At 39.2% G+C, this 25,590-nt stretch overlaps 1 protein-coding gene across 3 annotated transcripts in view; it reads right to left on the minus strand.

The window, feature by feature from the left end:
• The window catches only part of LOC113148067 (3'-5' RNA helicase YTHDC2), a 55,345-nt gene that overhangs the window by 20,627 nt on the left and 9,128 nt on the right, over nucleotides 1-25,590 (minus strand). For all 3 annotated transcript variants that reach the window (XM_026339542.1, XM_026339541.1, XM_026339540.1), the window contains exons 8-24: nucleotides 22,623-22,779; nucleotides 22,200-22,307; nucleotides 21,948-22,099; nucleotides 21,700-21,835; nucleotides 21,488-21,614; nucleotides 21,146-21,211; nucleotides 20,729-20,907; nucleotides 17,685-17,781; nucleotides 14,237-14,324; nucleotides 13,928-14,008; nucleotides 13,760-13,842; nucleotides 12,476-12,581; nucleotides 9,881-10,000; nucleotides 9,462-9,734; nucleotides 4,915-5,041; nucleotides 2,521-2,726; nucleotides 560-746 (exon numbers count right to left, since the gene is read on the minus strand). In XM_026339542.1, coding sequence (XP_026195327.1) covers nucleotides 560-746; nucleotides 2,521-2,726; nucleotides 4,915-5,041; nucleotides 9,462-9,734; nucleotides 9,881-10,000; nucleotides 12,476-12,581; nucleotides 13,760-13,842; nucleotides 13,928-14,008; nucleotides 14,237-14,324; nucleotides 17,685-17,781; nucleotides 20,729-20,907; nucleotides 21,146-21,211; nucleotides 21,488-21,614; nucleotides 21,700-21,835; nucleotides 21,948-22,099; nucleotides 22,200-22,307; nucleotides 22,623-22,779 — 2,293 coding nt within the window. The remainder of the gene's footprint in view (nucleotides 1-559; nucleotides 747-2,520; nucleotides 2,727-4,914; nucleotides 5,042-9,461; nucleotides 9,735-9,880; nucleotides 10,001-12,475; nucleotides 12,582-13,759; nucleotides 13,843-13,927; nucleotides 14,009-14,236; nucleotides 14,325-17,684; nucleotides 17,782-20,728; nucleotides 20,908-21,145; nucleotides 21,212-21,487; nucleotides 21,615-21,699; nucleotides 21,836-21,947; nucleotides 22,100-22,199; nucleotides 22,308-22,622; nucleotides 22,780-25,590) is intronic.

Genomic DNA, 25,590 nt, shown 5'->3' on the forward strand with positions numbered 1-25,590 from the left:
CACTGAATGATGCCAAATGTGACTTTTAGTAGATGGTTGCTGGTTTCCCGAAAATAACAGAATGATCTTGAAGAGTTTCTTCCTGTTATACCAAGATTTTGATGCTATAGCTCAAAGTGGCTATTAATCTCTCCCACTGAGATTTCTTTAATTCCTCTGGTTTCAATTACCTCCTAAGTTTACACTGGTCATTCTCTAAACTTATCATGACAGACACCAAAATTCCCATATAAATACAGCCACCTCTACCTTGTTTGCACCTTTTGTCCATCATGCACTTTGCTCTCAGCTTTACTTCCTGTTTGTTTGTTTTTTTGTCCGATTCTGCCTCTGGCTCTCTACTCTAACTGTTTCTCTCTAGCTCTTCACCTTGTTTCACCCTGTTTTGGATTTATCTTTCTGAATTAGGTTCTCTCTGTGAACTCTAGGATAGTGTTTTGGATCTCCAACCAATAATTGAATATCGAAAGAATGACATCAAGGGAGATAGAAAACTGTATCTGGATATAAGTGGGATAATGCATATTTTGACAAACACATGCATTTTTCCCTTCTTTACCATTTCTTTTCAGTACAGCAGGTTCTGGCAGAGCAGAGTGTTGCTTGTCACAGCCTCCAAATATAGCCACAGTGATGGCAGTCACCAAGGAGCAGCAGCGGACACTGGCCATCCTGTGTCCACGGCTCATCTCATCATAGATCAACCAGTCCGTAGGAAGAGCCTGGCCCAACTCGGCTGGATTGCTCTAAGCAGAAAAAACACACACAGTCAACTAAAACGTTTTTATTTGTACTGTGCAGTAGTGTGAAAAAGTATTTGCCCCTTTCCTGATTTAAAAGTGTCTAAATCTGACTGGCCCTATGTGGAAAAAGTAGTTGCCCTCCTTGTTAAATCATGCATGAACTGTGATTAACCACATTTTTTGGAAAGCTGAGTGAGATTTCACTTGCTATATGAGGCCTGATTAGAGCAAGACCTGAATTAAAAAATCAAATAGAAGCTGTCTGGAAAAGTGAAGCACACTAAAATAATTTTCACCAAACCACTGAGAGCCATTATCCACAAATGGAGAAAACTTGGAACAGTGCTGAACCTTCCGAACAAAAATTACTCCAAGAGCACTGACTGAGTTTTTATAATTCAACAACATTGCAAAATTGTCAAAAGCCAAACAAAAATACTCATATTTGCCAATAAACATCTTGATTATCCCCAAGACTTTTGGGCCACTATTTAATAAGTTTAACTTTTTGGAAGATTTTGGAGAGGCTATTTTAAAGTCAATGTATGTAAAGTTTTGACCTGTTTGTAGCTGCTGTGTTTTGTCTTGTTTGTTTACTGCCTGTTAACCTGCTGAATATAGGCACATTACCGAAATGCTAAATAATAATTAATATTAATAGTTTTTATTATTATATACTTTATCGATCATCGGTTTTAGGCCCGCTGCTTTTTTTTCCTCTAGATGCTCTGGGCAACATAATCTGTAAGTATGGTATTAGCTTTCATTGCTATGCTGACGACACATGGTTATACGTTTCATCAAAACCAGATGAGAAAAAACTGTTTAATAAAGTTAAGCAATGTTTAAAGTATATGACAGACTGGATGCTAATTAACTTCCTTCTGCTTAATCCTGATAAGACAGAATTTTTAGCCGTAGGATCACATGCAGCTAGAAGCAAGATTTTATATCACACTGTAACTTTAGATGGCCTTTCTGTTCTATCTAGTGCAACAGTAAAAGACCTTGGTGTGATTCTAGATTCCAGTCTTTCATTTGAAGCTCATGTAGATAATATCACCAGGATACCTCAGAAATATTGCCAAGATTTTATTTTGTCACTAAACAATGCAGAAAAATTAGTTAATGCTTTTATCACTTCTATGTTGGACTACTGTAATGCCTTACTGTCTGGTTGTTCAACTAGGTGCATAAACCAGCTTCAGTTATTCCAGAATGCAACGGCAAGAGTCCTCACTAGAACCAGAAGATACAAGCACATCACCCGTATCTTATCTACACTGTTTGTTAGCATTGAGACACTTATAGTCTTAGCATTTTTCCAATACGACCAATACTTTTTCTTTTAGTCAAAGGTTTTATGACTAAAAGAAAAAAACCTATGAGGCGCAGGTTTGTGTGTGTGTGTGTCTTCTAACCAATTATTTTTGTCCATCATACCAAGTGGGGTTGCAAGAAACGTATACAACAAAAGCTTTTGTAAAAAATGTAATCTAGTCTATTCCTGGGAAGCAGACATGCATGTTTGTTAAAAACAAAAAAAACTAACTGGAATTTACCTTATATGTATGACCTAATGTAGAAGTGAGAACAATGTAGAAAATGAATTTCTGTTTTTAACCATTTACAAAACAAAAGACTGTATAAATAACAGTCTTGATTTCACGGACAGAAATCAAAGTATTCAGTAATTACAGTATTTAAGATTTAACTAATTTTACCACATTTGGTAATTTATTAAATTACCTATTCATGACATGCTTTGTTTCCTTACCTCCTTAAATTTTGTTTGGCTTAGGGCAGAAGTGGGATGAAAGTGGACTTTCTTCTCTCGGTTACTAGAGAGCAAAGATGTCTTCTGGTTGACGTGGACCAGGTTTGGATACATCCCAGCCACCAGGGCTGCCTTAACTACAGCCCAGTTCTCAGAGTTCAAATTCACATCACGGATGTCACTGCCTCCACGGGCCCTCACAAAACCTAGTGGACAAACAGGCTGTTTTAAATGTTATGCTATGCATGACTAAATATCTCTCTCATGCAATTTACAGAAACTATTACCAATAGAGACTTCCACATTTGTATTTTACATTACAACATTACATATAACAGAACACAACTAACAAATCTGTCGGAATCAGAATCAGAATCAGAATCAGAAACATTTTATTGCCAGGTGCGATAAAGTGCATTTTACAGCACTAGGAATTTGTCCTGATGTTAGGTGCAGATATAAGAGAAGAAAAAAAAAGAGGGACATACAGAGTCAGAAGGCACTAAAGTAATTATGAGATAAATATGGTTATGGCTGTGAACATGAGTATGAGTATAAATATTAACATATGTATATGAATATAAATATGCATATTTGTAGTTGGTTGGGAGGGGTGGGTTTGTGCTGGAGTTATCTGTTCAGCAGGCTGACAGCAGCAGGGCGTGAGGTCCTGGTCCTGATAGACCAGAGTCTCTTGCCAGAGGGAAGAGGCTGAAATAGTGCATGGCCAGGGTGAGAGAGATCAGCTACAATCCTGGATGCACGTCTCTGTGTCCTGGATTCGTACAAGTCCTGGAGTGATGGGAGGCTGCAGCCAATCACCTTCTCAGCAGAGCATATGATTCTCTGCAGCCTGGTCTTGTCCCTGGCAGTGGCTGCAGCAAACCAGACTGTGATGGAGGAGGTGAGAATAGATTTGATGATGGCAGTGTAGAAGTTGGTCAACATTTGCTTAGGGAGGTTGTACTTCTTCAGCTGCCACAAGAAGTATAGCCTCTGCTGACCCTTCTTGGTGAGGGAGCTGATGTTCTGCTCCCACTTGAGCTCCTGGGAGATGGTGGTGCCTAGGAAACGGAAGGACTCAACAGAGGTCCGGGGGGAGCGGGACTGGGTCTCTTCTCAAATCCACTATCTTGAGAGCGTTGAGCTCCAGATTGTTCACGCTGCACCAGACGGTCCATCTCGGTCCTGTAGGCTGACTTCTCTCCATCGGAGATGAAGCCAATGAGGGTGGTGTCGTCTGCAAACTTCAGGAGTTTGACGGACTGGTGTCCAGATATGCAGTTGTTTGTGTACAGGGAGAATAACAGAGGAGAGAGGAGGCAGCCTTGGGGGGGATCCGGTGCTGATTGTTCGGGAGTCCGAGACATGCTTCCCCAGCCTCACAAACCTCCGTCTGTCTGTCAGGAAGTCTGGAATCCACCTGCTCAATGACTCCGGCACATTCAGCTGAGAGAGCTTGTCTTGGAGCAGACATGGAACAATAGTGTTGAAGGCAGAGCTGAAGTCCAAAAACAGTATCCTAGTATAGGATCCTGGGGAGTCCAGGTGCTGGAAAGAAAATGGGGAGCCATGTTTACAGCATCATCTACAGATCCATTGGCCCTGTAGGCGAACTGCAAGGGGTCCAGCAGGGGGGTTGTAATGTCCTTGAGGTGGGACAAGATGCTCAAAAGACTTCATGACCACAGAAGTCAGGGCAACGGGTCTGTAGTCGTTGAGTCCTGTGGTTTTGCCTTTTTAGTTATAGGGGTTATGGCTGAGGTTTTAAAACAGACTGGCACATGGCAGGTCTCCAGTAAGGTGTTGAAGATGCCAGTGAACAGGAAACAGCTGGTCGGCACAGTGCTTTAGGGCAGAGGGTGAGACAGAGTCCAAAGCCCGCGGCTTTGTGGGGGTTCAGTCGTTTAGTGTTTCCCAACTAGCTAAACTACCCAAAAAGTCATCTATCTGGAGAGATACACTTTAAATAAAGATACACAAATAATAAACCTTATTTTACTTAAGTTAGTGTTTGTGTTTTATTGTCTTAGAAATACTGTTTCTTTATAATTGTGACTTTGGTGACGATCGCATTTCATTTTTATGCAGACAACTAGGAAATTGCTACTTTTTCTTGCTTGTTTGTACATATATGTACCAAAGCGAGAATACAGCTGAACATAGGGTGACACTCTCTCCAACACTCCATGATTTTCAACATAATTTAACTGTAGACTCTGTGGGTAACAGACAAAAAGAAATTCCTAAACTATTTGAAAAACAAAAACAAATTGCTATGTCCATCTATGTCTACTATAGTCAATAGTTTTAGCTTTATTGTTAATGTACAACAGGTCACATACACTTGGTGGAGTGACAATGGAATATAAAAAAAATTTAAGTGGAGCTGACCAATAGCACGGAGCTGTCCCAGCAGCTGTGTCCTCATGCCAAGTATCATGTCCATGGTGCCCTGCGAAAGGTAGTTCTTTTCACAGAAGGATCGCTCCCAGCCGTCAGCACGGGCCTTCTGCCATGCCTGGTACATAAAGGAAAAGCATGCTTTTATGTAGGCTGAAATAATATGACCTTGTACCTAAATGCAGCTAAAAGAAGCAATTTATATTATTGTATTGTTATATTTCTTATACAAAACATTGTCATTGGTATTTGTCCTAATTAATTACAGATTACATTACATTAAAAGACATAAAAGCCTGGATGTCCTCCAATTTCCTTCTCCTAAATCCAGACAAGACAGAGGTTATTTTGTTTGGGCCTAAAAATCTCAGAGACACAATGTCTAATCACATTCTTACCCTTGATGACTTAGTATTGACCTTAAGTAATACTGTAAGTAATCTCGGAGTTATCTTTGACTAGGATATCTCCTTCACTTCATACATCAAAGAAATCTCTAGAACTGCCTTTTTTCACTTGAGAAACATTAAAATTAGGAGCATCCTGTCCCAAAGTGATGCTGAAAAAACTAGTCCATGCATTTGTTACGTCCAGACTGGACTATTGTAATTCATTATTAATAGGATGCCCCAATAACTCCTTAAAAAGCCTCCAGTTAATCCAAAATGTTGCAGCCAGAGTTCTGACTGGAATTGGCAAGAGAGATCATATTTATCCTACGTTAGCATCTCTCCATTGGCTCCCTGTAAAATCCAGAATTTAATTTAAAGGCTGTAACTGCAAAAGATCTGTCACCTCTAGTTGTCATTTTTACATTAGGGACATACAAAAGATCTCTACCAGAGGATCTCAGGCTACGTGCAGGCTTATAAAGCTTTAACAGCTGGGATATATAGCTGGGGGAAAGGCCATGCAGGGCTTAAAAAGTTATTAATTAAATCTTAAAATCAATCCTAAAACATACTGGCAGCCAGTGCAAGGTAGATAAGACGGGAGTGATGCGTTCATATTTTATTTTTTTAGTTAAGAGTCTTGTAACTGAGTTCTGAACAAGCTGGAGCCGATTAATAGATTTATGGCTGAGACAGGTGACCAGGCTGTTGCAATAGCTGAAGAAATAAATGCTTCTAAGTTCACTGGTTCAACATGTTATGTATCATGAAATGATATAATTTAATGTATATATTGTATTTTTTGTTTTTCATGAGGTTATAAAAAATGTCTGAACAAGCTTTGTTACATGATGTTTAAAGTTTAATTTACTAGGGGGCAAAATGTGTATGGCTCTATGTTGTGGGCTGATAACAACCGTTTCTGTTTTGTTAGAATTCAGCTGCATGAAATTTTGAGACATCTAATTTTTTTACGTCATTTATACACTATAATATATACAGGTAAACTTCTGCGATATTAATCTGGACAGTTAAGTAGCAGAAGTAATCTGTTTCAGCTGCTTTAATGTTAATTAACTTTGCAAAAAAAATTAGATGACCACCAAATCAGGAATGGTTTTACAGGTGGAGGCCACTAAAACTTTTTCTCTCCTCATCTTTTCTAACAGTTTCTTACAATAGTTTCTCATTTGGCTAGGGTCAGTGTCTCTGCCAAATGAGAAACTGGACCCTGGACAGTCCAAGTTCTCCAGGATGTCACATCAGTACATGCCATTGTCAGAGAGTTTGCTGTGTCACCCAGCACAGTCTCAAGAGCACAGAGAAGACTCCAGGAGACAGGGTACTCTAGGAGAGCTGGAAAGGGCTGTAGAAGGTCCTTGACTCATGAATAGGACCGGTATCTCCTCCTTTGTGTAAGGAGGAACAAGATGAGCAGCACCCTGAGTGCCATTAGCTATGAAAGGCCTGGACCAACTGTCAGACCCTATACTGGTGCAGTAGGTCTTGGTTTGCTCCTGGTGACAACAATGCCTCATGTGGTGAGAGTATGCTGGCAGTTCCTAGAGGCATCTTCGGTCATCTCATTAGGAGATAACATTGTCAGACATGCATACAATCACGTGGGTGCCCTACATATTACTAAGTACCATTTTGTTGTAATTAACTAACCTGCTGCATAGTTTTATATTATGAAGGCTTTTGAAAGGATGATCCTGGCTGATCCTGATCCTGACCTCTCATCAAACCCTCACTTGAGCCCCTCCAGTTTGCCTATCACGTTGGAATGGATGACGCCATCATAGATCTGCTCTATTGCATCTACACCCAGTTGGACAAGCCTGGGGGCTTAGTGAGGATCATGTTTTTGTATTTCTCGAGTGCATTTGACACCATCCGGCCTGCACTGCTGAGAGTAAAATTAAAAAAACATGCAGGATGACACTCCCCTGATTTCCTGGATCATGGACTACCTAACTAACCACCCAGAGTATGTCCACCTGCAGAACTGTGTGTCTGACACTGTGGTCTGTAGCACCAGTGGTCCACAGGGGACAGTTCTGTCTCCATTTCTCTTCACCTTGTATACCTCTGACGCCAAGTAAAACTCAGAGTCCTGCCATCTACAGAAGTTTTCTGATGATTCTGCAGTTGTAGGATGTATTCATGGTGGAGATTTCACAGAGTTTCAGGGAAAGGTGGACAGTTTTGTGGACTGGTATGGACTCAACCATCTTCAACTTAACATCAATAAAACAAAGCAGCTCGTGATGGACAGGTGGAGGGCATATCCAAGTGCAAATACCTAGAGTGTACTTGGTCAACAAACTGAACTGGACTAAGAACTCAGCACTGTACAATAAGGCTCAGAGCCAGATGTACTTTCTGAGGAGACTCAGGTCCTTCAACATGGGTCTATCGTGGCAAGTGTCATCTTATATGCTGTGTCTGCTGGGGCACTAACATGAATGTGACAGACACTAACAAGTTGAACAAACTGATCAGGAGGGCTGGCTCTGTTCTGGAGGTGGAGCTGGACCCTCTACATGTTGTAGCTGAGAGGAGGATGCTGTCCAAACTCCTCTCAATCCTGTGTGTTGGTTGGACAGAGGAGCATGTTCAGCCAGAGACTGGTTAACATTAGGTGTTCCACAGAGGGCCACAGGAGGTCCTTTCTACCTGTGGCCATCAATCTCTACAATTCCTCCTCCCTCAAAGGGGTGGGAAAACAATTTCTGTCATATAATTGCCGTCATTCCACCCTAGAATACAATTATTGATCCAGTTTCATTCATCTCACATATTCTGCACATATATTGAGTTTTCTGTATTGAGGTTATTCTGTATTTGTGTTGGTGTGGATCTTTCCTGGTTGTGGTTCCCTTTCTTTCTGTCTGCCTTTGCGAACAACTCTAACAAGGCAAACCAAGTTCCCTCTGGAATTAATTTTGGATTAGTCTTTTAATCTTGAATTTTTCCATTTTGATTTTCAGGATGTCTTTGAATTCAGCCAGCTGTAGGTTAATACATGTATTTCTATATCCATCCATATATTCTGTAAATAGTATTAAATTAATCTAGCTGCATTAATACTTAGCCACCAAATTGGTATGCTCATTGTCACTGAGAGCGATTAAAATATTTTTTTCTATATTGTAAATATGTGTGTAAGTCTACATGAAAGTGAAGAGTAAGGAAACAAAGTTGTATGGCAATCTCCAAGACCTATATAATTTATGTTATTGTTATTAAATAATTAATTAATTTATATACATTTTTAATTATGTTAACATGAACACAGACTGGAGGCCACTAAATGCCATAGAAACCTCCATTGTGTTGGCTACATTTGTGGTTAATCACATCTACTTACACCACAGTCGACCTGTCAAAACACAGTCTCAACACTAACTGAACAACTTGAAGCTACAAATTAACAGAGCCATGAGTTATCACACTCAAATCAAAATCATTAACAGCCATTTCACTTAGGTTGTTACAATTTTTTGATCAACCAATCACAGTTTTGCAAAATAATATGTCATCCTGAGCAACAGGGAGCTCTCTGAAAGTTTTCTAAAAATGTTTGTTAATTGGCCACTGATGTCTCCCATAACACTAGTAGTACTTCCACTCAAATTCAAACATCATTGCCAGAAAAATCTGAAACGTTTTTTGACAATGTAGCAGGATTAAACATTATATTTGTTAATATTTATAACAAACACAAAAAATATTTTTTTTGTACTTTTATCAGATATGTTTGTAAACAACACCATTACTGAGTTAGCACATATTTCTCTATGTTAGTCTTTTGCTCTTTGCTGTTGTCTTTCAATCAATTTCATGGTAAACCATGGCAAACTTCAGGAATACAGTGGCAGAATTTCAAATTCTCTAATATTACAACTATGGTTGTAACTATGGGCCGTGCTTTGAAAGTCATCTTTAGGGTTAAATATACTGTAGCATCAGACAAAATTTAGAATTCAAAAGGCATGTAAGGTGGTTCGTTTTTTGTTAAATGTGTTATAACCACATGTGTCTCCTAATATCTAGGTTGTCAACATTTCTTTGCTATCCCCATCAAATAAATCCCTTCCTAAATTCACCCTAAATCAAAGTTCTTATATAGAGCACACCTACCTGAAAGGCTCTTAGCAGTGCCATGTGGTCACTGAAGGTGCTTGATGCGAAACGTTTGCGGCACTGTAAAGCAGCTTGTTTTTGAGAGCCCTGAGCAGGTAGGATGAAGGGGTCACGGTAGGCCAGTGAACAGGCAATGGTTAGAATGGGGTCCAGACACTTGAGTACAACAGCACACAGCACCATCTTTCCCAGATGGGGCTCTACTGGTAGATCAGCTAGGTGGTAGCCCAGATCAGTCAGGTCTTCACACTTGTCCATAGCACCTATTGTCTGAACAGAAAAGGGACTTATTCCTGAAATACTTTATGTGAATGGGTAAGTGTGCATATGTTATACATATGTGTGCATTTGCAGTGCCTTATGTCACAGATCACAATTAAGTGAGGTGTGCAGTATGTTTTGTTAGTACTTCTTACCTTCAGCATGTGTATAGCATTCCTGATGGAATGCATGGGAGGAGGCTGTGGTGCTTTTGACAAAAACTCAGCTACTGGACAGGAAGACGGAGCAAGCAATTTGGTCTGCAGACAAAGTTCCTGACACACAATAACAAATCACTGTTACAAAATATTACTTACACGTGTTTAAGTAGTAGTCTTTACATACACATCAAGATTTATTTTGTGCTACCTGCACACTTAAAATATACAAACTACTCTGATAGAAACAGCGGCAATTGTTCTCTTTCTATTTTCTGCAAACTTTCAAATACTGAAGACATAGGCCAGGCCAGGGTGTCATTCTAAAATACATATATATATAAATATGCATTACAGTACATGACATGCATACATACATATAACAGTTTGACCTATTACAATTGCAATGAGATTTAGGCTTGCACAGGTTTTCCTTACAGGACTTAGAAATTAACATCACTACTGACCCCAAAGCAAAAGAAAGACTATTGTTTCAGCATCACTTTAACACAGGATGCTCCTAATTTTAACAATATTCATCAGGTGAAAAGAGCCAGAGCTAGAGGTTTATTTTATGTATGAGGTAAAGGACAAGTATCACTTGAGGCCAATGCAATGTCACCTAGGCTAATAAAATGATTAGGTAATATGTGCTGAAGGATTTTAAGCCAAACAGAATAACCTCTGTCTTTTGCATGCCTGGAGATTCTGGTTTCACAGATATATATGGCTGTGTTATCTGAATAGCAATGGTAATGTATGGAGTGTTTGTTATAATTAAAATATAATTGCCTGAGGGGGACATATATAAAGTGAAAAGAATTGCTCCATAATTAACTTGTGTGCGTGCATGAAAGACCAATCATTACCATGAACAAATTAGAATATCTATCTGCTAGAATTTAAACTAACCTAGTCCTAGTGCCTAGTGTTCAGTTTAATCCAAATGTTCCGGTCACATAATTGTTTTAAAACTAAGTTCCGGCTTCCTCCCACTGTCTAAAAACATGCAGGTTAGGTTAATTGGTCACTCTAAATTGCCCAAAGGTGTGAAGGTGAGTGTGTAGGGTTGTGTAGGGTCTCTATATGTCAGCATTGTGATAGACTGGCGACCTATCCAGGGTGTACTCTGCCATTGATAGCTGGCATAGGCTCCAGCACTCCCATGACTCTTAAATAGAGGATAGTAAGTCAGGTCTTGCAACTAATTCTAGACCTGTTTTACATGTGAGTCCAACCATGCTAGTTGCAGGGAGGATCTGATAAATGTTTTTCTCTAATAGTTATGATTTTATTTGTAAAGAAATTAATGAGGTAATTGCTGATTAGAATTAAGGGGATACTAGATTCAAAAGACGTATGATTTTTTTGTCAGCCTGGCTACAGTGCAAAAAAGAAACTTGGGGTTTTTTCTTATTTGTCTCGATTGAAAATGAATAGCATGTGCATGCAGAGCACCTCTGCATGCTAAGCTGCCTCACTCTCAATTTTCTCAAACTTGCAGAAAACAGTACTCTTTCGACCTTTGTCTGCACTTAATTTCTTTATCTGCACCTAAAATGAACAATTAATAAACAATCTTGCACTTATACCCCATGTAACTAAAGCAGCTCTTCCTAGAGTACTTCACTTTAAAGTTCTTTTCCTTGGCTTAAATATTTTTGCTTGCTTTGTAACTCACTTCTAAGTCGCTCTGGATAAAAGCATCTGCCAAATAACTAAATGTAACACCTACTTCAATGTTACAGACAACCACCTATAATTAGTTAATCTGTACTAAGAACTAAATCAGATAGAAAGTCTGAGAATTAAATTAAAAACTCAGAGTAAGGGGCAGGAGGATGGTACACAACAGCAAACTAAACTGTTTTTTGAATTTTCCAGTTTGGTTAGAGAGCTAAGAGTGATGCTCTCTGTGGATTGAATATTAAGCTGAAGCATATTCTGAGAAAAAACACACACACACACACACACACACACACACACACACACACACACACACACACACACACACACACACACACACACACACACACCTTGATGCTCTTGGGCTGCTTTGCTGCTTTTTTAGAACCTCTTTAAGACCCAAACAATGAAAAAAATATACAATTTCCACAGCAGAATTAACACAGGTGCTGCTTGTGTAACCATTTTTATTCTACAAAAAATAATAAAAAAAACACCATATGGCATCTTGATAGTGCCAAAATGAGCTGAAACTAGAGGACAAATTTCCAAATGGTTTCTAGAACTCAACTTTTGCTGTTGTCGTACTAGGAGCAGTACAAATCAGAGTGCAAAGCATTTTGCAGGCTGGTGCTAATCTGAACACATTACATGAGGCTTCACCTGCTATTACTCTATGCTTGCACTTACACCTTGTAAAACTATGACATTTCAAACTAGATGGAAGGAAGCCCTAAAGCCCAAGTGTACAAGCAACTCTTCTTTCTGTGTTAGCAAGAGTCTCATTTGCATTCATGAGTGGAGTAATTATGGATGTAAAATGTTAAGACTTGCAGGTTAGTATGCTTGACAGTTTTGACATTGATGCATTTGATGAAGTATGAAAGAGTGTGTGTGTGAACCTACCTGGAGTGGCATCCGCAGAAGCTGGGGAACCTGAAATTGCTGCATGTTATTGAACCTGAGTCGACTGAAGAGGTGGAAGCAAATCCCGGGTCTGCAGCGCCCCGCTCTGTGGATATGTCACACTGTCAGTAGATTCTTTAAATTATTCAAATTTATTTGGGAATTATTTGGGATGCAATTATTTGAGATTTAAAACAATATCCAGTGGCAAGAAGAATTATGTAAACCTTTTGGAATTTTATGGATTTCTGCATTAATGCAGAAAAGTCATAAAATGTGAACTGATCTTTATCTAAGTCAAGAGGATTAACAAATATATTATGCCTAAAATAATAACCCTAAAAATATTTAGATTATGTCTCTGGTGGCTGGGTAGTGTAGTCGTAACATCACCAACCTCCATGCGGGAGACTGGGGTTCAAATCCCAGCTGTGGCCTACCTCCAGTAGGGGTCCTTAGGCTCCTTACGCTTCCCCTGTCTACGTAAGTCTAAGTCGCTCTGGATAAAAGCGTCTGACAAATGACTAAATGTAAATGTCTCTATTGAGAACAGCCAGCCTTCTTTTGTGCTGTCCTGCCATAGACCCCCTGCTTGTTCAATGTTTTACATACTGTAGACCTGTGAACACAGATGTTGGCCAGTTCCAGTGGTGCCTTGAAAACTTTCACTCACTCAGGGTTGTTTCTTCACCTCAGTGATGAGTGTTCATAGTGCTTTTGAGGTCATTTTGCCTGGCAACCCATTTCTTGGTAGAGTAGCCAAAGTCCTAAAGTGTCTCCATTTGTAGATTGTTTGACTAACTGTAGACTGGTGAATTTTGAATGTCTTTTAAATCACTTTGTGATACTGTCCTGCTTATTGTAAAGCCTTTCCTCTAAAAACTTCTTTTGACAAGACATTGCTCACATAAGCACAATCCTCTTGTGCTGATCAAACTTATAAAGTTTAACTGATTTTGACAGTCAAAGTAGCTCTAGCCCACACCTACAAACTAATTGTCTTAATAAGACTCTAGGTACACTCCATTTAGCTTTTTTTATTATTATTATTCCATGGGTTCATATACTGTACTTTTCCCACTAGCACTATGATGTTTATATGGTTGTTTTCAATAAAGACATTAAATATGTAATTGTTTGTATTATTATTTTAGGCACATCATATTTGTTAATACTCTTGACTTAGATGAAGGTCAGATCATGGTTTATGACAAATTAATGCAGAAAACCACAAAATTCCAAAAAGTTTACATACTTTTTCTTGCCACTGTATAAGTGTGTTACCTTCCCTTCCTTTGCAGAGCACTTGCTTTTGAGATCCAAATACTCTTCAGCATAGATGTATGACTGAGTGTATCAAAGGATTTCTATAAAAAAAACAAAAACACAAAAACTAACCATATTTATCAACATCTTAATCTTGTATTGTAAATCAGTCAACAGTGACCATACCTCTTTGACCTTTCCTGAGTCAATGACAAAGATCACATCGTTGATGGTGATGCTCGTCTCAGTAATGTTGGTGGAAAGAATCTAAAAAGTAAAAAAGAGGGCTGACACACAACCATTCACACCTAATTTCACCATTAACTCTATCTGCATGTCTGGAATGTGGGAGAATGCCAGAGCACCTAGGGAAATATCTATCTAAATAAAAGGTTTCTTCTAAAAGGTAGAAAAATCTGTGTCATCTTATGTCCTAAGCTAATATCTTAAGCTCTGCTGAATGACAGTTTAAAGAGGCAGTGACATCCGACTTACTATTTTCCTGACACCAAGTGGTGGGGTCTTCATGGCTTTCTTCTGATCCAGAGTCTGCATGGCTGAATGTAGAGTGAATACTTGGTACCTGAAACACAACACACCTCTGAAACTCAATATTTAGTTTGACAATATGCTATTATATACTAAATATTGAGATGGTAAAATGACATTTAATCCTAGGTATTTTTGGTCCTTTTTGCCAAATCTTTATATTTTAAACATATCTACATCTAGGGGGCTACAGTTACAATCCATTTTCCTCTCCAATGTTTGCTACCTATCTACAAAATAGATAATCTATAGGTGGAATTAATAACAAAATAATATGCGAGGACAAAGGTAATCTCAAGGCACTTTACAGCGTAAGATTTAAGACCTTACAAAATAACTGATAACAGGTTTTTTTTGTATACAGTCAAGTCATATTCTCTCTTGACTGGACTCGACAGAGCAGGCTACTGAGTTGTAGCGAAAGTCTGAGGTGTAAACAGAAATATTGCCAGTACAGTCCCTTGAGGTTGTGGTTTGATCTACCAAGCATGAGAAGTGCTAAGGAACTGTATGCAACATTTTCAAGTTTGCATACAACAACAGCTGAAATCCCATTTATTATTTTAATGGTGCTGGGATGTTTTGTTTGGAGACACACTGTGTCACAAACTGTGTGGATGATGTCACATTCATTCTGGTCAGTCACAACAAAATTGCATGTAATAACGCTAAGGATGGTGAGGAAACTTTGCTGTTTGTTGTGTACAGAGAGTATACACATGACCTCACAATGAGGACATCACTGGATGACTCACTTGCCACTAAATGGCAAAAGCTGTTTGAATGGCAGTGTTGATTTTGAAAGCCAAAGTCAGCTGGAAGTCAATGGAAAACTAATCAGAGTATATCAAGTCAATTAAACTTCTTGTAAATCGATCTGGTCAGTTACTACTGCTAGTATGAGACAATACCTAGACCCTTGAGCATGGAGGACATTCCAGGAGACAGGCAGTCATACAGGGGCTGGTTGGGGCCTGAGGGCCCAACATCTTATAGTGGGCCCTGTGCTCACTGCCTGGCATCATGGAGCATGATTGGTATTTGCCATAGAACACAATTGCCATTGTTGCAACCATGAGCCTGGTTCTGCTGGAGGTTTCTTCCTCTAAAGGGAGTTTTTCCTTCCTATTGTTGCCTTAAGCTTGCTGAAATGGGATTCTTGGATTTTCAATATAATTTTTTTATCCAATTATATTCTGTAAGGTCTTAAACCTTACACTGTAAAGTGTTTTGAGATTACTTCTGTTGTGATTTAGACTATATAAATAAAACTGAATTTAATTGAATTAATTAAACTCTGTAATTGAGATGTATGCTTCATAACTCCACTGAACTCAACTTTGTTTGGTTCAGTGAACTTCTGTCTTGCAAGAATAAAGCATGCAAAAAGAGTTTGTGTCTATGACTTATTATTGCCTCATTATTCACAACAATAACATTCTCCATGGCTTCTCCAGACCCTTTCATGTTGGTCACATATGCTCAGGGTGAAGCTGCTCTCATCTGTGAAAAGCACAGTATGCAAGTGGCAGACCTGGCAATGCTGGTGTTCTAAGGCAAATGCCAATCAAGCTCCACAGTGCTGTGCAGTGAGCACAGGGCCCACTAGAGGATGTTGGGCCTTCAGGTCACCCTCATGAAGTCTGCTTCTGTTTGTTTGATCAAATACATTCATATCAATGGCCTGCTAGATGTCTTTTTGTGGGGCAACAGATACCTTCTGATACTTCATGGGTTAAGAAGAGCCCTGTCCAGCTCTCCTTGATTAACTGCCTTCTGGAATCTCCCTAGTGCCCTCGAAACTATGCTGGGAGACACAGCAAGCCTTTTGGCAATGGCATGTATTGATCTGCCATCCTGGAGGCTGACTGTGCAACCTGTATTGCAGGGGTCACCAACCTTTTTGAAAACAAGAGCTACCTAAAGGGTACCAAGTAGTATAAACGGTTAAAAGTTGCACTGTTCACTTTTACTATAATAATATTGTTAATAATACATACCAATACATATCTTAATAAATTGTCTTAAACATTTATTTTATTAATCTCTATCTGTTTCAACATTTGAAAGTCAAATTTATCACGTCACTGATAATTTTGCAAATATCTTTGACACTTTTGTATGAATGAAATGAATTGTATGAACATTTGTAACATTTTGTTAAAATACACTATACAAATGATCACTTCTGTAACATATTTATATCCCATTTGCACTATTCACAAGCTTTACAACATTTGTTTACAAAATCATGAACTCTGTCACTTTTGTAAGAGTGAAAACTATTTCACTTTTTTTATTCATATCACTGTTGTCTGTACTAATAACTAGGTCTGTAGCATTTTTAACAAATCATCACATCCATTACACTAGGTTTCACATTTTCACACAGTCTTGTAGATGTAAATCATTGCTCCTTTCAATAACTCCCTATGTGAAAAGACCTTCTTGTTCTTCATCCAAAAATGTGCAGATTTAAATGAAGCTTCATTTGCCTTTTGTGACTTTTCACCGGGCTCGTTAATAATGACTGCTGTTTGTCTAAAGCTGCCTTAAACTCAAGCTTCTTCTGCCCATAGTATGCTGCCAGGTGTGTAGTTCGCATAGAACTGCCCAGTATACCTGTTCCTGTTTACTCGTCTCAGGAGGGTAAGTTGGTGGATGTTGTTATGCCTATGATATTGAACTTTGACCCCAGATGTCAGAGTTCAGTACTTAGTAGTAACCATTTTACTTAAAAAGACATAATATCAAGCACGATTTGTACATACAATAAGTCAATCAATCTACATCAGTGCGAGTGTTATTGACTCAAAAAGAACAGCAACATAATTGAATACAATTTTTGAAGGAAGTCCATAGAACTTGCCCTGCAGGTGACTTGAGTCATCCCTGCGGGCGACCAGGTGCCCTAAGCACCATGTTGGCTACCTCTGTTCTATAGGGTCCAGGTATCACCTCATGCAACCAGTAGTGACACTGACCCTAGCCAAATGCAAAACTAGTTAAAAAAACATTCAGAAAAGATGAATAGGGGAAAAAATGTCAGTGGCCAGTGACCTGTAAAACCATTTCTCTTTGCTGGGGTTGTCTTATTGATGCTCCGCTAGGGCACCTGTTGTTTATTTCATTAACAACAACTAACCCCTGTGCTACTTGACCGAATCAATATCCCAGAAGTTTAATTGACTTTATGGTATATATTTAAAAATTAAAAATGTATTTTGTAGTAGTGACAAAAATTCCAACAACTACAATAATCTGGCTTAAACAAATAATTTAACTAACTCTAAAGTGGGCTATATCTACAGAATACTTACAGTATGTATACCTACAGGTTATGCACATACATATACATATAGTGTATTTATGAAATAAAGAAACATCTTCTTACCTCCCAGAATGGGTGGAGAATTCCTTATCATCGTACAGGATGCGGTCTCTGAGTGCCACTATTTCATCATAACCAGGAAGAAAAATTAGGACAGCACCTGAAGACCAACAGAGAAAAGCACACATCCTAAAATTTTTGATTTGTGAAATATTTTAAACATACCTTTAAATGAGCCTGTGATTTCAAGAAACTGTGATTTGAAGAAGTAAAAGTGCTCTGGACAAGAAAAGGCATGGCAATGGTTTTCCTTAAATTTAGTGAAGATTCTCAATCATCTATCACTCATTTCAATTACAATGAGTGTTTCCTGCAGGCAAAAACATGGCTCTGCCTTTGTGTCCCCTATTGTGACCAATCTTTACATGGAGGAAGTAGGGAACAGAGCCCTGAGCTCTTTTCCACGATGACAACCAACCACTGGTTCAGGTATGTGGATGAAAATAAAAACACAGTAGGGGAGAAAACATCACATTCACTCATGAGGATGTAACAGAATTGGGTTGTGCAGTGCAAATTGAGGAAGACAGAAGCCTCAACATAAGGTTTAAAAGAAACCCACACACATCCTCCTGGCCTTCTCTTCTCCTCTGCATCCTCTGTTCCTTGTGAAAGAGTGTTTATCAAACACAGATGAAATAATCTCAAAAAAAAAAAAAGAAGCATATAACTGTTGAAAAATTGTTATTTCTGAGTGAGGCCTAAACTGATCCAACCTCTGATAGATGTGCATCTAATCCGTCGATTTCTGAACTATTTTAGTGTCTAGTTTCCAGTGGAAACTTATTCTAGTTTTAAGCCGCAGCTGTTTGTGGTAGAGTTTTCTGACCTTTTAGGTTTTATTTTGCCATAATATGACAAACTTTTAATCCCTGGGGATTTCAGAATTCATTTCTGTAGCACAAATGATGCTTTGGCCAAAGACTTTTTAAACACCAGCATGGTCATACTGCACAGGCTTCACTGCTCCTGCAGAGCCAGATGCAATTAGTCCAAGGATTCTGAAAGCCTATGCTCATCAGCCATGAGGTGTTCTCCAAGAGAGTTTTTGGGTGAAAAGAAATTGGGCTTAATCCCTAAAAATAAGAAGCCAAATCCCAGTGTCCTCAATGACAACAGACCAGTGGCTCTGACATCACACATCATGAAGGCGTTTGAGACACTGATCCTGGAGTCCCTCCTACCTCTGGTCAAAACCTCACTTTACCCCTTCCAATCTGTGTATCAATCCAACCGTAAGTGGACAATGTCATCAAACATCTGCTTCATCGCACCTACACCCACCTGGACAAGCCTAGGGGCTTAGTCAGGACCATGGTTTTTGATTTCTCCAGGGCATTTAACTTCTTCAGCCTGCACTGCCTGAAGTGTGTCTGACACACAGGAGCACAGGTGATCCACAGGGGACATTTCTGTCTCCCTTCCTATTCCCTCCCCTCAATCCTGGACTATCCCTTGCACCCACTACCCAAAGGGTGTCCAATCCCGGTCCTCGAGGGCCACTATCTCTGCCCTACCCACTGCTGATTACCTGGATTAGGTGTGTTCAGCAAATCAGAAGCTGGAAGTGCAGGGCTGGTTGCAAATCAAGCTGGAAGGTGGATCTTGAGGACCAGGATTGGACATCCCTGCACTACACAGCGTGCTGGCTGGACAGAGGAGCATGTTCAACCAGAGACAGATAAACATCAAGTGCTTCACAGAGAGCCACAAAAGATCCTTTCTTCCTGTGGCCATCAAACTTTACAATTCCTGCCCATCTGTACTGCTTCTCCCCCTGAGGCATCAATAGAAACGAGAGTGTTCTTCACTTTTTTTAATGACCAGCATTGAATTATCAGCATTTGGCTGCTGTGTCCAGCCATTTCCTAAGAATTCAATTCTAGACTCCACTTTGCTTTCTAATTTCAGACTGGTATCGAAATTGCCATATATATCAAAAGTTATGGGAGAAAATTGCTTTTATTCAATTGCAGTTATTTTGAGACAAAGCAGTCTAATTTTAGAGTTCACTGCTGCTTTTGATACAGTGGATCATGAAATCCTCTTGTCTTGTTTAAAGCACTTTGCAATTTTGAGGTAATACCCTTAACTGATTCAGGTCATATTTGATGATACACTGATGATATTCAGATTTATTTACGTTTAAAGGAAATGAGAGGCATGTCAACATAGCCACTATTTGATTGTCTGAGAGACTTGAGAACATCGAGTTCATTCCAGCTTTCTCCAGCTGAAGTTGTTAAGTAAAGTCATCCTCTCTTTAAATGTTTTTGAAATGGCAATTCATGGTTTTATCAGTTCCAGGCATGACTATTGCAATGTTCAAAATCCTGTTGCTCATTTCTTGACAAATACAAGAGATTTGACCATATAACCCTGGTTCTGGTCTCACTTCACTGGCTTCTAGTTCTTTTTTTTTTTTATTTTAAGTAATTGATTTTTATGGACTTGACTTGTACCATCTTGCAAAACTAGGACATCTGGATCATCAGCTGAGTTTCTTTTAGAGGGTCCAAGGGCCAAATACAAGCTTTTGCTGTGTCAGCCCCAACATTATTATAATGTTAAAATTATATTTTCATAGCAGAGTGTTATACTTCCTTTTATTCAAAGGATAATCTTTTCTTTGTTTTATTTTGTTTTAATTCATTGTGGTCAGTCTAGTTTAATAAATGCTTCGGTTAGCCAGTTATTTGTTGTGTAACATTATTATACAGCTAGTTTGGCTACATTTAGTAGACCTACCTAGTAAACCTAGTAAAAAATTTAAAAACAAGGAGAGCATGTGAAAAAGAAGAGCTTCTGTGTTCAGAACAGTAACAAAGTCAGACTGTTGTAGCAGTGCCAGATTACAAACTATGTCACATCAACAGTGGAAAACATTTACAAGAAAATAATTCTGAAAGGTTCGTTGAACGACTGGATCTGTGTGTGTGTGCATCTGCATTGGGGTGAAAGTCTGCTGTGTGCGATACGCAGAGCAGAAAATAAGGAAAAAAGCTGCACTGTATGTCAATAAAATCCAGAGAAGTGTTAAGGCTCACCTTCACTGGTGGTGGAGAAAATATAGTGCAGCAGATCCATAATAAGGTCCAGGTCCACCCACTCATCATCAAAACTGTGGTGGTATAGTTTGAGCAGCTCCTGCTCTTCAGTGGTCACCTCAGTTCTCTCACACTGTACCAAATCAGACTCATCCAAGATGGTCACCTCCCTCAGAGGACTGCCCAGCAAAAGAAACAAGCCTATTAGGTTTAGTATTAAAAATACTACAGAACTATCTGGATGCGAAATTACTTTATGTACAGTTATAGGAAAGGTTTTTGGAGGAGATGAGGGGCTGGCCATAATAGGACAATGCCTCTCTTCACTGTATCACAGGCACAAGAGCTACTAAATAAGCACTTAATTCTGCCTTTCTTTTAGCAAAAATAACAAATCCACTCAACATTACAACTCACATGGATGATCTGAGAAGATCCATTGCATCTGTCTGCTGAAAGTGTTTGGCAAAGTCTAAGGCTGTCCTGAAATGGCATGAAAACACTGTTGCTCAATGCATTCACATCTTCTCCAGCTTATAAGAATATAAAAAGAAGCAAAAATTCTGTGGAAAGTATAGATAAGAAGGTAGAAAAAGCAGTGGCTGAAATTCATACATGATACATTATCATTATTATACATAATAACTTCCTTAATTTTAGGTTGGAACTTCATAAATGCATGTTTCCTCTATTTCTACACAATAGTATGAAATAAGGTAACTTCATTTGGTCAGCCTGGTACTAAAATTAATAACCCACCATCCATTGGATGCCTTCATGTTGATGTCGGCCCCCATGTTGAGCAGCTGCTCCATCTGTGTAAGGAACCCTCGACCTGCTGCCACCATCAGAGGTGTGGCTCCAGTTTCACTGTGTGTGTAGTCAACTAAAAACAAGAAAACATATATGAGGAAACAACAACATGATACTGGTCCTAGCATCAGTCCTCCTGTCTGCTGTGTGAGTTATACCATTAACACTTTCATAGAGTATGAGGTTGAAGAGTTGAATGAAAGCATCCTGATCTTCATTGAGGAAAATCTTAGAAATGCAGGAGTCCATCTCCTTCAGTAGCCATGGCTCTAGGTGTCCTGAGCCACTTTCATTCTGTCATAAAAATACAAGTATTTAACATAAAACATGCAAACTTAACCAGGTAGCATTCATTTGATAACAATATTAAAACTAACTGTGCTTAGAATGTTGTGTGTTGGTTTACCCGCTTTTTGTAGGTGCTATCCCCTCTGTCCTGGGAGCTGGTAGATAGCCCGGGACAGCCCGGAACAGACACAGGGCTCCTCTGTTTCTCCTCAACACAACTTTTCTCCACTGCCTTACACCATTCTGTCAAGCATTTCTGCTTCTTCTCCTCTGACAACCGGAACATGTCATAGACAAAAAACAGATTAAGGCATTTCCTTATTTCTTTATTCAATCTGACTAAGTGAACTAATTCATAAAAGTGTCATACTTCTCTGTGTTTCTTCCTTGCATCTCCCCATGTCCTTTCTGTTAAAGCCTGTCAGCCTCAGAATGTCCTCAAGAAAGAGCTCTTGTACTTCAAACAGTCTCCCTTTGACTATAAGAAAGAGAAATGTGCTTATTAATATAAAATTAACAACCAACACATACATTCTCTTTATAAAAATTTGAAAAATAAAATTGCACGACTTAACCAGTTAAACCAAAACTGTTTCTCTTTTGTCAAAATTCTGCAAAACGGATATCCAGTTTGGTTTTATTAGCACTTTGTTAACAATGCCAACAGCATTGCTGTTAGGTATAGAGCCCACTCAACTGTCAGAGAAACTAACAAAATGACAAACTAGCAAATTGCTAAAGCAATAACAGCTAGTATGAACATTCATTAAATTAATTAATTCATAGCACATACGATGCATAACAGGGCAGGAGCCAAAGTACTGAAGGAACAGCTCTATATCCACAACTGCACTGGACAGGATCAGTTTCAGTGTTGGGATCTTTTGAAGAACATCCCGCATCTTAGTGAGCAGAAAGTCAGTCAGACCATCACGCTCATGCACCTCATCCTGTTAAAAAACAAAAAGAAGTCAGTCAAACATTTGCACAGTGAATTAAAAGCAAAAGCCAAACTAGAAGCTGAAATAGGCTTTAACCCACCCTTCCCAGCACTCAAATCCCATCAAGGACTTCAGAGGTTTTGATTTCAGTGATGCACTCCAGGATCTGAGCCCTGTTCTTTATATATGGATTAACGGGTTAGCTGGATAATACTGGCTCACTATCTGACATGATCCCGGATCTGTTACAGTTTTTCTAGATTGCTAAATCACCATTATAACCAGGCAAAAATTTTAAAACCATAACGCTCAAAAATCACACCCAATTTCCTAAACACTAAACACTACTCCCCCGTTTTGACATGAGTCAGATTTGTTGAGCTGTCACTCCATAACTCAACACACAAATCCCTTAATTTCTTATTGCGTACACCATGTGGTCATTTTGAAAGCTCTAGCATTCACATCTTAAGCTCCATTAGCACACAATTCCCTAGGTGAAAACACACAAGAGTCAGAATTCAACACATGTCAATCAGATCCTTTAATAGATAAATAAAAGGGAAAGGGCCCTTGAGTTTTTGGACAATGGATTCACATACAGTGAGGAACAGAAGTATTTGAACACCCTGCAAGTTCTCCCACTTAGAAATCATGGAGGGGTCTGAAATTCACCTGAGACACTGAAAGAATTCTGGCTCTCAAAGACCTGTTACTGTGCCTTGAAAAAGTCCACCTCTACTCCACTCATTAATCTAAATTAGTAGCAGCTGTCTGAGCTCTTTCAAGACACCTGTCCACCCAAGTCCAAAGAGCTGTCAATAGACACCAGAGACAAAATTGTGGACCTCCACAAGGCTGGAAAGGGCTACGGGGCAATTGCCAAGCAGCTTGGTGAAAATTGTTCAAATGTTGGAGCAATTGTTAGGAAATGGAAAAGGCCCTCGGACTGGGGCACCATGCAAGATCTCACCTCATGGGGTATCACTGATGATGAAGGGTGATGAAAGGTGAGGAATCAGCCCAGAACTACAAGGGAGGAGCTGGTCAATGACATGAAGACAGCTGGGACTACAGTTTAAAGGTCACTGTCGGTAGAACACATCGCGTCATGGTTTTAAATCATGCATTGCACAGAAGGTTCCCTTGCTTATGTCATCACATGCCCAGGCCCGTCTGAAGTTTGCCAAAGACCATCTGGATGATCCAGAGGAGGCATGGGAGAAAGTCATGTGGTCAGATGAGACCAAAGTAGAACTTTTTGGTCTAAACCTCACTTGTCGTGTTTGGAAGAAAAAGAGGGATGAGTTGCTTCCCAAGGACACCATCCCTACTGTGAATCATGCTTTGGGGGTGCTTTTCTGCGAAGGGGACAGGACGTCTGCACTGTATTAGGGAGAGGAAGTATGGGGCCATTTATTGTGAGATCCTGAGCAACAACCTCCTGCCCTCAGTCAGAGCATAAAAGATGGGTCATGGCTTGGTCTTCCAACATGACAACGTCCCGAAGCACACAGCCAGGATAACCAAGGAGTGGCTCTGTAAGAAGCATATCAAGGTTCTGGAGTGGCCTAGCCAGTCTCCAGACCTCAATCAAATAGCACATCTTTGGAGGGAGCTTAAACTCTGCAGAGATCTAGAGGAGATCTGTGTTGAGGATTGGGCCAAAATCACTGTTGCAGTGTGTGCAAACCTAGTCAAGAACTACAGGAATGTTTGACCTCTGTAATTGCAAACAAAGGTTTCTGTACCAAATATTAACACTGATTTTCTCAGGTGTTGAAATACTTATGTTCAGCAGTGCAAGACAAATAAATTCTTTAAATTCTTTTCAATGTGATTTCCTGGAATTTTCCTTTTTATTCTGTCTCTCAGAGTGGGAATGCACCTACACCTACATGCACCTACTCCATGATTTCTAAGTGGGAGAATTTGCAAAATTGCAGGGTGTTCAAATACATCTGTTCCTCACTGTAGAAATTAAGGATTAGGTTACAGAGGAAGAGGTGGAGATCGAGTGAGAGGAGGTGGCAAATATAAAGATTCTCTGGCCTAACCTAGACCAAAGGTGGACACATTGTCTGTGTGTGTGTGTGTATTGTACTGTGTAATATACATTATAAATTTGTATTTGCTGTTTGCTGTTGAGAATATGAGGCAAAGTTTGAACAAATGTGTTTAAGCAATTGAAAAAACTGTAATTCTGTCAAATTAATGCTGAGTTTATTGTCCTAGCAACATATCCAGGAAAAGCAAATCTATTAAAAAGCAGGTTTAGTCATTGTAAAGAAGATATGAATTCAGATTTAAACAGTGATAAACCAGGATTTCAATCCAACAATGATGTGCCATCGTTACACAAATAATCTACTGTAAATAGGGCAATGATAAAACTAATGATGACAATAAAAGTTAGTCCGCCCTATTTTAATTCAGTTTTTTTTATGTGTGTAAAAAGTCATTATTAAAAATCATGTGATCGTAATATGTTTAGTATAAGGACCTCAGACGAACAACATTTGATCTTTTTTACTATGTTGTTCTTTATTTAACAAAAGTGAACCCAAAAAGAAAAAATGTGGACAATATCAAGTACCTAACCCTTTGCTTCAAGTAGATTCGCTCTGCAGAACACCAAAAACTTTAGGAGTTCAAAACCAGGCTTTCTGTAGTTTGATCGGGTATCTTTCCTTTAGAAAACGGACGTTATAGACAGTACATGAAGCGCTTCTAATCATGTGACATGATCTACTGATGCACTGTAAACAAAACAAAATTGATTTCTACAGTGTCCTTTTTTTCACGTCATTCCTCCTGTAC

The sequence above is a fragment of the Anabas testudineus genome, chromosome 22, assembly GCF_900324465.2.
Source record: "Anabas testudineus chromosome 22, fAnaTes1.2, whole genome shotgun sequence".
NCBI classification, from domain to species: domain Eukaryota; kingdom Metazoa; phylum Chordata; class Actinopteri; order Anabantiformes; family Anabantidae; genus Anabas; species Anabas testudineus.